The 14544-nt window shown below is 46.5% G+C and overlaps 1 protein-coding gene, 1 long non-coding RNA gene and 1 other non-coding gene across 7 annotated transcripts; 2 read left to right on the plus strand and 1 right to left on the minus strand.

Annotated features, from left to right (window-relative positions):
• Nucleotides 1-57: 57 nt before the first annotated feature.
• On the plus strand, nt 58-6777 carry LOC117865866 (uncharacterized). Of its 5 annotated transcripts, none has more exons than XM_072295164.1 (6): nt 58-213; nt 1568-1712; nt 5377-5459; nt 5592-5652; nt 5782-5868; nt 6273-6777. In XM_072295164.1, exons 2-6 carry the CDS (start codon nt 1632-1634, stop codon nt 6363-6365), a joined length of 405 nt encoding a protein of 134 aa, XP_072151265.1. In that variant the 5' UTR covers nt 58-213; nt 1568-1631; the 3' UTR covers nt 6366-6777. The 5 variants fall into 5 exon arrangements, with proteins under 5 accessions (XP_072151265.1, XP_072151262.1, XP_072151266.1 ...); XM_072295161.1 differs by having other exon boundaries at nt 59-213; nt 5374-5459; XM_072295165.1 differs by having other exon boundaries at nt 66-213; nt 1620-1712.
• On the minus strand, nt 2136-3340 carry LOC117865867 (uncharacterized). The gene is made up of 2 exons (XR_004642657.2): nt 2938-3340; nt 2136-2524 (listed from the first exon to the last, which is right to left on the minus strand). It is a non-coding gene; the product is annotated as an uncharacterized lncRNA (long non-coding RNA).
• Nucleotides 6778-13339: 6562 nt separating the features above from the next.
• LOC117866070 (small nucleolar RNA Z247) lies at nt 13340-13478 on the plus strand. Its single transcript, XR_004642764.1, has one exon. It is a non-coding gene; the product is annotated as a small nucleolar RNA Z247 (small nucleolar RNA).
• The last annotated feature ends 1066 nt before the right edge of the window (nt 13479-14544 follow it).

The following is a 14544-nucleotide window of genomic DNA, read 5'->3' on the forward strand; positions in this document are numbered from 1 at the left end:
AAGATAGGCCCAGCCCAATAAGTTAAGTAACCAACCTGAAGGCTTGGCCCACAACCAGTTCGAGTGTTTCGTCGCAGACGGGGAGAGAAACATCGTCATTCCTTCATCCGCCGTGCTCAGGTCTCCTACCCGATCCCCGCCCCCGAGTACGAAGACGACGGCGGCGCTCCGGCGTTTTCAGGCGGTGAGACCGCGCCCTTGCGGTCTTCCCTGGTACTCCCTTCCATGTGAACTATTATTACTTTCTTGTATGCCCAGTCCCATGTCTTGTTGGTTTTGAGTGGTCAATTTGTGTGTGGAATTTTGCCATTTCGTTATCCCTGCGTCAGTGGAGAATTTGCGTAAAGACCCACCGTTGGTAGGAGGCCATGGAACCTGAGCTAGAAAGGGCGATTTAGTTGCTAGATTTTGCGATGTCAGATGCAAGCAGGGGCGAGAAAGGTGCTTTAGGTGTAAGATCCAGCGAAATTAAATGAGCGGAGGTGTCATTGCGGAGCTTGAACTGGCTTTGCTAGGACCTTGATCCGGCAAAGCCACGGGAGCAAGGAGACATGGCTATAGGAGTGAAGTAGAATAATATTCAGATACCTTATTTGAAAGGTTTATGGTTCAATTGAGAAATTTGGAACTGATGATTAGTTTCTACTTATTCTTTAAGGCAGTTTCAATCCTATTGTTGAAGCAGTTGTCTTTGATATGATGGTGATCGACTATTCAATTACCTGTACAGTCCCTGGCACCTGAATCTTTCATAGACTATCTGTGAATAGCACAGCATACCTTAAGTCCAACAGAAACTGGCAACCATTCATACTGCTACCAGTTGATGAGCAGCTTAGAAACCAAGAATTTCCTGCACTAGACTCCAATTGCAAACTCACCCAGACTTGAGCAATTGTTGGGGCTGCTAAAGGTTTTATTCCATTCTTAGTGACGATCGCTTGATTAGCAGAAGTACAGAACTATATGAGCCCTGTGTGTGCCTTGCAATCTCTTCCATCTCTGCAAATTGATATTTTTTCACTAGATCATTTCTTTTAGCACAAGGAAACCCAATTCTGTACAAAACATAAGTGTTCCAAGGTCTTGATACAAAAGTTTCTCGAATAAGAACAGCATAGCGTTTACCTTAACTAAACTTCATGACATAGCAGAACTGAGATAACATACAGTTGCCACTAAACTGCCTAGCTTAGATTATTCGGTTGTTGGCGTTTATTAATGTAAGCCTCATTTTGTATCGTTAACTCATCAAGCACCTTGGGCAGCTTGTGTTGTACTCAACTTTCAAGAACTCGTTTTCTTCTTTGTACAGACTACAAAGATATAAGCTCTCCTGTGTGTTCATGAAGAAGTAACCATTAAATACCCTTGTGCCTTGTATACGGAAACAGAAGACATGCACATAGTTCCAGATAAGGTTACCATGGATGTAGAACCATAGTTTCATATGTTTTGTCCATCTATAATCATTTGTTCATTCTTTGTTTGAAATGTATAATTCCATCCTTTTGGGTCTAGGGTATCTGCATTAATTTTTTCTGAGGAAACTGTTTATATGTCGAAGGTTCTTCTGTTTGCAACCTCTGAAGATTGTTGTTGGAGTGAAATTAATCTAGGTGCTGGTGTGAATGACAAGTACAGCATGCTTTGTGATTGTGAGTAAGAATGACATACCGATCTATGAGGCAGAAGTTGGATCCACACCAAAAGTAAGTACTTTGGACTTCATTTCCTTCCTATATATTAGGTTAAAATTACACTTATCTATATGGCTATATCGTTCCTCTGCAATACTGCAGAGAAACTCGCTCTCACTGGTATGTGGGCCATGTCACAGTGAGACCCATACATCAGTGGAATGAATCCCTCTGCAGTACTGCACAGGAGGCTCGTCCAGCTATATCTATAACATTTCATTTTCTTTTCTCCATGATATGAACTATTTCATTTTGTTGATATGATATATTGGTATGTTAAAGAAAATTGATTTGGAAATAGTTGATAGATGAACATAATTCATGTTAGATCAGGTTCTTCATATCTTTTTTTAGAGTTCAAGGGGAAACAACCCCCTGTCCATATGCATTGCAAACAGGACAACAGGTTTAAGTAGTTACATCTCAGGGTCTCTCTTCAGTGCCTCAAGCCCCACACAGGAATTAAGAACTGTTAAAAAGCCAACAAGCTAAACAGCAGTACTACAACACTCCAACTACATTGAGAACCCCCAACTCAATTCACCTCTACTGAAACCATCACTCTCCAGCTGCACACAACAGGAGTAACTGGGAAACCCTGCTACTGTCTTTCTTTGCCTTTTTCCTGTTTTACAGCTTGGTGCTGATCATGAGGAAGCACCATCCTTCCAACAAATCCTCCCCGGCATCGCCGCCAGTGCCTCCAAGCTGCTCAGCCACGCATTGTATCTCTCCAGATGTTTTGCAGGGCACAACAGGGACCAATTCTTGAGCATTCCTGACATACTCCACCAAAGCTGCGAGAGATCCTTCCACCTGTAGTTCTGAAAACATAAGGAATTCCTCAGTTTCCAAATGGCCCACATGGCCGCGGCACAAAACATATTCATCACACAATGCTTCTTATCACTTATCCAAAATCTAGCCACAGATTCAAAATCCCTAAAGCCATTTGTGCCATCTATCTCAGCTAGTCCTACCCAAATCTGTTGGGCAACCACACACCCAAAAAACAGGTGATGAACAGTTTCAGTTTCAGCGCAGAAAAGACAAGTATTGTCTTCTAGTTTTCTTCTCTTGGCTAGATTATCTCTGGTTAGTAGTTTGTTCTTTGAGAGCAGCCATAAAAAAATATGCACCCGTGGTGGGATGTGCAACTTCCATACTGCTGGAGTATGCACAGGCACCACACCCCTAAAGTTTATAATTTTGTAGAGGGATTGCGACGAATAGATACCACTCAAGGTGTATTCCCAGGTTACCACATCATCTTCACAAGTAAATGTAATGGTGGATGCTATCTGAACTATTTCCTCCCATTCTAAACTGGCTTGGTGTAACATGTTGGCAATGGCCAAGGTGAGTTTCCTAAACTCACAGCCACTCTCTCACACGCCTTGAGGTAGAAGAAGGGATAGGAGAACAGAGCACACACACACACTCTTGAATTGAGCTGACCTGAATTGAGCTGCAGCTGCTCTTCTACTCTTTATAGAGACTAAAGTCAAACTAGAGTACATACTAGAATGAGTGCTTCTACCAACTACCTACTACTTAGTACAATACATGACAGGGCATGCTTGCCCTTCTACTCATGGCACTGCTGCCATATACGGCAGGCAGGAGCCAGTAGCAGGCTAGGAGCTCTACCAGCTCCATTGACTTTGCAAAAGGAAGAGAGAAGCAAATGAGCTGAGCAATTAACTAACATAACACACCTTCGAAAAGTACATTTCAGAGTTGCCCCATCCCACAACTCTGCAATGGTGGCTGATTGTTCATGAACCAGCATATAAATATCCCAAAACAGAATGGCTAAGCTAGTAGACCCCAGTCAGTTATCTTCCCAGAACTTAATTTGTTTTCCATTTCCTATGTGCCACCTATAACCCATTTTTGCCACTTGAGCTGCCCACATCACACCCTTCCAAAACTGGGAGGTGTTAGTGTCCCTACAAGAGAAAACATTGGGTTTCTTGGTGTTATACTTAAAATCAACGAGCTGCTTCCACAACTGATCCTCTCCACTCATGTATCTGGCAAAAGATAAATTGGTATGCTAGCTAGACATGTTTTAATTAGCACCAATCTCCCACCATAGGACAATAACCTCCCCCTCCAGCCTGCTATCCTCTTCAAAATCTTATCTACTAAAGGCTGCACATTTTCCCTCCTCAACTTAGAGTAGTGCGGGGGGACGCCTAGGTAGCTCATTGGAAGGGCACCCACTGGGCACCCCAGGACATGCGACAAAACATGTGCATGATCTCCGTCAATGTTCATTGGGACTATCTCGCTCTTACTAAAGTTCACTCTCATTCCTGATAGTCTCTCATAGCAGTTTAGGACACATTTCAGATTTCTCACTTCCCCTCTTCCGCCGAAGAGAAAAGGATCGTATCATCAGCATATTGCAATGACACAATACCCCCCTGCTTAAAGTCTCCTAACAGGCCTTGCACGAGGCCATGTGCTGCTGCCTTAGTCAGCATTTTAGTAAACACATCCCCTGCTAAGTTAAAAAGGATGGGGGACAGGGGGTCACCCTGTCTAAGACCTTTGCCAGTTTTAAAATAATTGCTATCTTCTCCATTCAAGGTGATCCCCACTGAACCCCCCACCACCACATGTTTGATCCATCTAAATCCATTCTGGACAGAAACCTCTAGTTTCTAAGACTTCAAATAGAAAATCCCAGTTCACCCTATCGTAGGCCTTCTCATAGTCTAACTTAAGAATTACACCAGGCTCTTTGCTTTGGTGTATGCTATGAACTATTTCGTGTGCAACAACCACACTTTCCAATATATACCTCCCTTGGATAAGAGCACTCTGCTGGTGGGAGATCAACCTATGAGCAATCCTATCCAATCTATTTGCCAAAAGCTTAGAGAGGATTTTAAAGCTGCAATTCAACAGACTAATAGGCCTAAACTTCTTCACGTGTCTAGCCTCATTTTCTTTTGGAATAAGTGTGATTAATGCAAAATTTAGTCTAGACAAGTTTAACTCCCCTCTATGAAAGGCTGACATTAGATCCACCAATTCTGATTTGATTATGTCCAAAACTTTTGGTAGAACAGGAAGGGGAGACCATCAGGCCCAGGTGCCCCTTCCGCGTAACTCTCAAAAACTGCTACCTTAATTTCTTCCTCTGAAAAAGGAGCCCTAAGACCCTCATTGTCCTCCATTGTCAGCATTTCTTCTGCCCCCCAGAAGTTCTCTGCCAACTTTACATTCTTTCTATCCTCTCTCCTAAACAGCTCTTTATAGAAATCAACAGCCACCGCCATCATCTCTTAGGGGTCCTCAACCAGCCCATTGGCCCCCTCCAGGACTGAAATCAACTTCTTCCTTTTTCTCCTATTTGCTCTGTAAGGGATGGATATGAAGATCAGTTCTTCATATCCATCCCTTACAGAGCAAAGCTAAGATATTTCATGGAGTAGTTTACTTCTCTAAAATTTCTTTGTTTAGACTAAAGCTGTGGTGTGTATCACTGTATATAGATATATAGAATTGTACCCTTTATGGCAGGAATTTTTTTTCTTTATGAAGTAACATATCCGTACTGTATTACTAAGATGTATGCCTAATCCTACCATTTGCTTTCTGTGGCAGAAAGAAGATCTGTCTTATGTATGCCTAATCTTGCATTTGCTTTCTGTGGCAGAAGGAAGATCTATCTTATCACCATCAGTTTATCCTGCATGCTGCGTTAGATGTTGTTCAGGACCTAGCATGGACCACAAATGCAATGTGAGTATTTTATTGGTTGTGTCTTAATGTAGGATGTGGACACAATAATTCACAACCCAAAGTTATCCTGTAACATTTTATATATTGTTTACCTCACCTAGAACTTATAATCTTTTACATTCTTTTTGTCAGGTTCCTGAAGTCAGTTGATAGATTCAATGACCTTGTGGTGTCTGTTTATGTAACTGCTGGTCATATCCTTCAAAAAGTGACAACGACAGTCCTTTTGTTGTTTTACATGACATTGACTATATATCATTATCTTCGTTTTTCAAAGTTTGATCATAATGGTGTTATTGTTTCTTTAACTGCTAGTATGACACATACCAGATTCATGTTGCTTCATGACTCACGTAGTGAAGATGGAATAAAAAGCTTTTTTCAAGAGGTCCATGAATTTTACATCAAGGTAAGACAATTATTGGTCATCTACAGTCAGGAGAATTTCCCCAATGCATTCTAGATTGAATGCATTCATGTTTATCTCTGGACATGGTATTCAATTATGATGCCTCTATTTATCTTGTTCTTTGTGGCAGACATCATTTTCAACAGTAGCTGGTGATCATGCGATTCTTTTCATTTGAATTTTCTCATGACTGTGATGGCACTTTTTTAATTCTGTATCTTGCAAGTTGATGCTGATGTGTAGTTGTATGCAGTATCCGGGATGAATTCTGGAGTGTATATAGAACGCATTATAGTTTCCAAAATTGCCTTCTTTTTTTGAAACGAAGTTTCCAAATTTTCCTTACGTCAACCTACAGTACTTATTTTGTAGTATATAATATAAGGTTGTTTATTGCTGTGCAGATATTCCTCAACCCGCTTTACCTGCCTGGCTCTCGCATCACATCTTCTCATTTTGATACCAAGGTCAGGGCCCTCGCAAGGAAGTACCTGTAGTATGTTGGCATGGGTGTTTTATAAGCTTAGCATCATAATGTAGAAGCAGGCAGCAGAAGAGGCAAAAGTTCATTGGTCTGGCGCCATTTTTCCGTGCCCTCGTAGCTCGACTCTTTGAGAAATGCTGAAATGGGATGTTATTGACTTATGCGCATCAAATCCGAGCTTCCTGTAATTTTTCTTGGCTTTGGCTTGTGTTGTGGCCTATGAATCATTTTTCAGAACCAAATGACCTATGATTTGTAACTTTTGAGAATTTACTCGATTCCGGGAATTCAAACCTGAATGGGTTGTGCTGTACATGTCAGATCTGTAAAAGGGTGACATCTCCATGTAACTTGGAAGCATTACATGATTCCCCATCTTTGTCCTGTTCGGGGCTTGATACGGGAGCATGGCTGTGCGAATTTCACTCGTCCTTTTACCCTTTTTCCTTTGTTTGACATCATACCTTATGATCGTACCTTTCACTTGAGGTTGTAGATATATGCATCCATGACCCGCGTGCACCATGCAGAAAAGATTGCTCGAGTGAGATTTGATGAGTGCCAGTCCACTAGAGAGGAAGCTCAAGTTGTGTCCATGATATGGCCCGCCTTTTCTTTCTTTCTCTCCGCTTTCTGCCAGCCGGTCTCCAGTCTTCGCCACTCAAGCTCGTCAAGAACAGCGCTCGCACGTCTTCTTTGTGCAAAGGCGTGTCCCGATTACGCTCGCGAGTCGCGACCGTGTACTCATGCCGCGCCAGTAATCACTTGCTCCTACTAGCTATCGCCAACATCGGCCGCTGTCTTGTTGCACAGGCGAAAACAGTAACCCCGATTAACGTCAAAAAGCGCGGCGGGTGGCATGACGATCCGTGGCGCCAGTCGTCGACACGGTAGGCCAAGCGGCAGCGGATTCAATAGAGGATCTTGGGGGCAGATCCGTGCCGAGCGAACACGACGAAATAACACACGACACCCTCTCTCCCTGATCCTGACGACAGTAGCCTAAGCCTAGGTAGCCACCCTAGGCCAATCATGTGATGTGCCGTCTCCCAATGCAAAACCCCGTGGCCTTGATGCCATCTGTTGGGATTAGGCCTCCTGATTTGGCTAAACTCCAGATCGAGCTGGCCTCCTGATTGCAGTCAAGCACTTGACTGGGCAAACCCCGGTGGCGAATGGCGTCGCGGCGCCAGTTGCAGTCGCAGACAGCAGGCACACAAGAGGCGAGAAAGACGTCGTGCCCGCTGCCCGTCTTTCGCTTTCCCGAGATCCTGGTATCTTGGGCGACGAGCACAGGCACTATATATCCGACTACCGAGCTCCGCTCGCTGCCCAGCCAGCCGCCCAGGGACCCAGGATTACCACGTCGCATTTAAAAATAAACCGGTGGATTAGCACTCGCATTATTGGCCCAATTGCTCCGTGCCTCCGTGTTCTTGGGAGCACGTACGGCTGCTGTGATGGGAGAGGTCCAGTACTCCAGCTGCTCCGGCACATGGCTGGCCTCCAGCCAGCGTGCGGTCGTCTCGAGGCTCAGCTGGTGTCTGGTGGCCGGCGGTGGGGGCTGGTCGCGCTCGCGGGACACGCCACGGGCACGGAGACGAGCACGCGCACAGTACAGGAGTCGCTGCGCTCCGATTTCTCTGATGAGTGAGCAAGGGGTTAAAACCGGAGAGGGACGAGACGCGCGGTCAGTGCTGGCCTTTTTGGCGGATGGGTGCGCGGGGGAGGAGTACGCGGCGGATCTTACCGTCCCGTGCCGGATCCTTGGGAAAACGAAAGGGGCGCGCAGCGCAGGGGGGCTGCTTGTTTTGTTGGGGGTTGGGTTGGGGCGACTCGTCGCCGTCGTCGGCGCGGTTCGTGGTGGTGGCGGTTGGCGACCAGGGACCATGCTACGAGAGCGCTACTACGAGTGTTGGGTCGTAGGGCGGTAAAAAGGCGTGTGCATTGGTGGTGCAAACCGGACATGAAAGTCTTCGGGGCTTTGGTCTGTGTTTGGACCTTTTTTTCAGATGTCTGTGTTTGGACATTATTGAACTTGTGGGAAGAGAGCGTTCTTTATGTCGAGAGGAAGTTTGCGCTTGGATTTGGATGGCCGATGGCACGGCTTAAGCGAAACGGATTGGCGGTAGTGCATGATAAGATGGAAGTAGTGCAGAGTGGAGTGGTGGAAATGGAGGCGCGCGCTTCTTTCGTGTTGAAGCTTGCATCCCTCTTCTTGCTTATGGCGCATCAGCTGCCGTGCTTCCAAGCGCAACAGCGATGCGTCGCTGTGACCTGAGCCCGTTCAGTCCTTTCAGAAAAGGTGCTACCTCTCCCAGAAAGGCACTGATCGATTTTCCCAGTGACGGGTGACGGCTGACGCTAATGGTTTCCGTTCAGTCTGAAGAGAATCGGCTACGGTTACACCGCACGCCACAACTTCTCTCCGCCGCTCACCGCAACAGAAAGATGCCCAAACTTACCGAAAAATCGACGGCACAAACTTACCGAGAGAAAGGTCAGCATCCACTCTAGTGCGAACTGGGAACACCCTCGAGGCCCGAAGCAAGCGCGGAGCCACGAGCCGTGTCGTTCACTTGAGTACTTGACCACGGCCTTCTCCTCGATCTCCAGGCCTAAACGCGACGCCGCCGATGCGTCGCGGTACACCAATACGATAAGAGGGAGCATGCCCAAACAAAAGCACCAAAAAAGACACGTTCCTTTCCTCCCCGATGCGGATGTCGTCGCGCCCAGTGACGAAGCTAGAGCAAAATTGAGAGGGTGGGCCACTTTACCACTAGTACAGTGATACCAATGCACTTTTTCCATATCGAATATTTGTTGCTATTAAATTTTCTTTGCAATACCATCTTATTCAAAAATTTATTGTAAATATATGAAAAGATAAGTTATTGTTAAAGTACCTTTGATGGTAAAATAAGTCCCACATACAAAATAAAATGGTAATTACATAATTTTTTGAATAAGACGAATGGTTAAACATCGTGACTAAAAGTCTTGCAGCGACAAATAATCGATATGGAGGTAGTAAATAGCACTAAAAGTATTCAAAAGTCACTAATGACATTGTTAATGTAAGGGTGTGTTTGGTACCGGGGACGGGACGGGACGGGACGGGACGGTCCCAAATTTGATAGTGTTTGGTTCGGAGTCACGAGGGACGGGACGGTCCACAAATGGGAATATGCTCCCAAGATGCGGGATGACCCCGTCCGGCCAAAACGAGCGGACAGAGTCATCCCACTTCGGGCGCCGTCTGCTCCGTCCTTCTCCGTTCGCGAGACTGGCGCGGGGCTGCTTCGTCTCCGGCAGGGCGGGGTCCTCCAGCGGCGCGGCCGGTGCCCAGGGTCGGCGGCCGGCAGGGACCTCCGACGACGTGGCCTGGGACGAGCGGCCGCCGGAGCAAGCGGGTCCAGCCGGCGGGGCGAGCGCCCCCGGCGCCGCGGCCGGTGCCCGCGGCCAGCAGGCACCTCCGGCGGCGCATCCTGGGGCGAGCGGGGGCGGCGCGGCCGGGGCGGCAGGGACCTCCGGCGGGGGCGAGCGGGGGCGGCGCGGCCGGGGCGGCAGCGACCTCCGGCGGGGGCGAGTGGGGGCAGCGCGGCTGGGGTAGCAGGGAGCTCCGGCGGGGGGCGGCGGGGCCTGGGCGGCAGGGAGCTCCGGCGGGCGAGCGGGGGCCGTGCAGCCTGGGCCTTTGGGAGCTCTGGCGGGTTGGAGAAGATAAGGATGAGGAGAAAAAAAAAGAAAAGAAGATGACATGTGGGCCCATATATGACATGTGGGTCCCACTAAACACATGTAGCTAACGGTGTTACCCGAGCCATCCGTCCCTCGTTTTCAATCCATCGTACCAAACAAAAAACTGGGATGAATTCATCCCTCTCAACAAACATCAGACGGGATGATCCCATCCCAAAAAATAGGAACGGCACCGTCCCATCCCTTCTTGTCTCCAAACCAAACGCACCCTAAAGGAAGAGGAGAAGATAAAAAATCACGAATAATGTTGGGCATTAGGTGAACAAAGCATCTGACATCTCATACTTTATTGTACTAAACTAGCTGTTAGGCTTAAGCTTAACGATGTCATCCATTTATCTATCATTATTAGATTAATACATACAAATGTCAAAGCGATAACATAAATTCAAATACTCCCTTCAAATTTATTCTCTCTTATGTGAAATAATTCCATTACAATTCTCCAATTCTTTTTCGCAAGAATCCAAAAATTGAATCTAAAACCAGCAGTTATTTTTTCAACATATAACATACGGCCTAACACTATATTGCACGGTATTTACTACAACAGAAGAACCTGGAACCCTACACTCTACAGATCAACAAAAGCTACTACTCACTAGATAAGCAACCCATTTTTTGGCTCCTGCCGAACCAGTGATCATACAATGAAACATTATTTTGCAAAATTGGATGCTTTTACTGGAAAAAGATAAAGAGACAATATAATTAGTAGTTTAGAACTTCCAAAACAAACAACATTTGAGCAGCCGAGCAGCCCATCTGGAGGTATCGTGATGGCTTCAGCGTGGGTGGGAAACGAGCAAAGGGAGTGAGTAGGAAAGCTCTAGATGTGGAGGATTGATGGATAATTGATACGTACACAATCATGCATGCTGAGCTGAACGCTACCTCGCTCACAGACCAGAGAACACGCTGACGCGGCTGTGGCCTTGGGGGGTGCATAGAGTTGGACTTAGGGGGGTGCATATGGGGTAAAACAAGATGGTTAGCTCTTACTTTTGTTTTTGGCGTGGGTGCATTTGCACCCCCCAAACTATATTGAGCTTCGCCCCTGGCCGCGCCTCGTCAACCTTTTCTCAGGGACACCAGAAAAAACAGCGGCGCCCACGCCCACCCGCCCCCACCCACGCACGCCGCATGCATGGAGCCTGGGGGGCCGATCTGGTGCGGTGCCGCCGGCAAGCGGGCCGGTCTCGACCCGCCGCTAACTTGAACTTGACCTCCCCGCTTTTCGACACGACTTGCCAGCCGGGTCGTCCCTCCCGTCCCACACGACGGAGGTGAGTGAGATGAGATGAGCGTGAGGTCCCTTTCGGCGGCTGTGGTGAGGGACGAGCCGAGCGCGACGGGTGAGTGCGCCCCGGATATGCCCGGACCTCCGGCCGGCCGGCCGCGAAACCTTGGCGTGCATCCGTCCTCCTCCGGGAACAGTCACACTTCACGCTCACGTACACTGCTCCTGAAACTGCTGCAGCTGGTCCAGTTTCCTCTGGATTATCGTGTCGTATGCTTAGATGTTGTCATGTTGATCACACGAACGATTTCTTCGTAACATCGTCTGACTAATAGCTCTCGACGAGAAAAATGGGCACGGCCGGGCACCAAGAGACAGACGGTGCTGCTTCCATGTGTTGTCTACGCACGCTTGGGGCCTTTTCGGCCTTTTGGGTGGGGAGGAGGAGGTGTAAAAAGCTGACGACGGATGCTACGCTTACGTCCCTGTTGGGCAGTTCGGGAAAGATTCCACCCGTCATGGTGTGCCTGCCAAAGCCAGTGTGTGTGCAATGCGCATATCGGCATATGTGCCTGTTCCTTCTGAATCTGGAACAGATTGCTTCCCTTCCGCTTTTTCTCCACTTTCCGTCGTCGCTTAAAACAGACAGTTCTCTTCACGGAGAGAAAATGGGGACAAGATCTTTTGTACCTGAGGAGTGAGGACATCACATGAATGGACAACTGCATGGGTCGAATCACGAACATACTAATATCCAAGCAGGACGCAACAATCCTTCACAAGCTAAAATATTTATGTTCTCCCGCTAGCTATAGGGCATTTGGTTTGAGTAAGATGGTGATGCTGGATTATCCTAACTTCAAACTTAATCATTTTTTGTTTTTGCGAAATGGAATGGACCGGCCCATCAATCCCTTTTATCTAGTTGAGCAAAGGGTGTTGCGCATTGAGCCGACGAATGGGACAATCAAAAAGATATGCTCTGATCTTTTCGCCATCTTTTCCTTTCAGCAATGTCAACACTTTTATCTAGTTGAGCAAGCAAGCATTTGGTTCACTCATTTTGGTGCTAGCTTAGAAGGGTACGTTTTCATTGGCTATCTTTAGGTTCTAGCTCAATACGACTGGACGTGCAAACGATGCATACTATCCTGCCCTCCTTGTGGCTCGGTATAAAACACATAATCTAACCTTCAATTTTGAGCCCTATATGTCGTCGTCAATGTTTCTCACTTCCTTAGCCAACTACAATCGTGCCGATACTGCCATGCCACCTCTAGACCATATGCATTATTGACTTCGCCGCCACCATGTTGTTGCTGTTAGAGATATTGAGATTGTAAACCTATAGGACTTGTATTAGAGATAACCGAGGAACTATAATTGGTTTAAACTCTAGATTGATTAAATTTCTTTGCTATATAAATACGTAACTGTGGCGAGCTAAGATAGGCAACCACGTTCTCCGAAACTCTTACATGGTTATCAAAGCCATTCTTCCCACAAACATCTAGCCTCAACAACACCCATAGCATCCTCCTCAAATGTGGCGCCCCTGGCACTTGGCCCAACGATTTCTGAGAAACTAACCAGGGAAAATTATGTGCTTTGGAAGGCTCAAATCCTTCCTAGTATCCGAGCAGCTCAGATGATGGGCTACCTAGACGAGACAACACCGGCACCCCCGATGACGATGGAGGTTGAGAAGAAGATTGTCCCCAATCCAGAGTATACAAGCTGGGTGGTCAAGGACCAGCAACTTCTTAGCTACTTGAACAACAGCCTCACCAAAGATGTGCTTAGGTAGCAACTTTGGCAACGGCAGCCGAAGTATGGACGGCATTGGACACTATGTTCTCTACCAGATCCCATGCGTGAGCAACAAACTTGCGCATGCAGCTCTCCACCTCAAGGGAAGCACGTCCATGATGGCGTTCTTCACCAAGATGAAAGGTCTAAGAGATGAACTTGCTGCTGCCGGTAAAGTAATCGATGATGACGAGATGGTCTCACATATTCTTACTGGTTTAGATCATAATTACAATCCTGTCATTTCATCTGTTATGGGCTGATCTGATCCCATCACCCTTAGTGATCTTTATGCTCAATTGATGGCCTATGATACTCGTCTTGAGATGCTTCTTGAAGGACAAGGAAACAACTATCATTCATCTGCAAACTCTGTCTCAAGAGGACGAGATAATTATCGGGGCCGTGGTGGTGGAAACTTTGGTCGTGTAAACCGTGGCCGTGGACAGTGTGGAGGTTCCAGTGGCCCAAACATGGCAAGGCAAGGAGGCAAGTACAGCAAGTGTCGATTTGCAAGAAGGTTGGCCATGAAGCACCTTCTTGTTGGTATAGATATGACGAAGACGAAGAAGAGCAGCAATTCTCCAAGACCGTCGGTGCTGCCTCAGCTGGGTATGGAGTAGATACAAATTGGTACATGGATAGCGGTGCTTCTGATCACATTATTGGAGAGCTTGAGAAGATGACCGTTCGTGACAAATACAATGATCGTGACCAAATCCAAGCAACTAATGGATCAGGTATGACAATAAGTAATATTGGGCACACAATTTTACATACCCAAGTAAACATTTGCATTCTCCATGTTCCTACCGCTAGCAAGAACTTAGTTTTTGTTCATCATTTTACATCTGATAATGATGCCTATATAGAATTTCACCCTGATTCATTCTTTATTAAGGATTAGCAAATGAAGAAAATCATCCATCAAGGTAGATGCAAGGGCGGTCTCTATCCAATAGCTGCAAATCCTTCTGAAGGAAAATAAACAAGTTTATGGCATCAATAAACCCTCCTCTTCAAGGTGGCATAGTAGATTAGGTTATCCAGCTTTCCCCATTGTACATCGTGTGCTTAGAAACAATAAGTTACCTTACTCTCCAGATGAGAATAATAATTCGGTGTGTGATGCTTGTCAAATGGCTAAAAGTCACCAGCTTCCTTACTCAAAATCAGATAGCTTGTCTTCTTCTCCCCTTGATTTGATATATTCTGATGTCTGGGGGCGGCACCTACTTTTGTTGGGTGTTTCTCTTACTATGTAAGCTTTATAGACGACTTCAACAAGTATACGTGGGTATACCTTCTCAAAAACAAATTCGATGTGTTTCAAGTTTTTCAAAACTTCCAAAATATGGTTGAAAGGAAATTTAACAAGAAA

This window comes from Setaria viridis, chromosome 7 (genome assembly GCF_005286985.2).
Source record: "Setaria viridis chromosome 7, Setaria_viridis_v4.0, whole genome shotgun sequence".
Lineage (NCBI taxonomy): Eukaryota > Viridiplantae > Streptophyta > Magnoliopsida > Poales > Poaceae > Setaria > Setaria viridis.

Excerpts from the sequence above, each read along its gene's own strand:
- LOC117865866 (XM_072295161.1), top strand. The coding sequence starts at position 1,632 with ATGACAAGTACAGCATGCTTTGTGATTGTGAGTAAGAATGACATACCG. Across the intron at positions 1,713-5,373 it reads AAGTTGGATCCACACCAAAA|AAGGAAGATCTATCTTATCA; the intron begins GTAAGTACTTTG and ends TTTCTGTGGCAG. Across the intron at positions 5,869-6,272 it reads TCCATGAATTTTACATCAAG|ATATTCCTCAACCCGCTTTA; the intron begins GTAAGACAATTA and ends ATTGCTGTGCAG.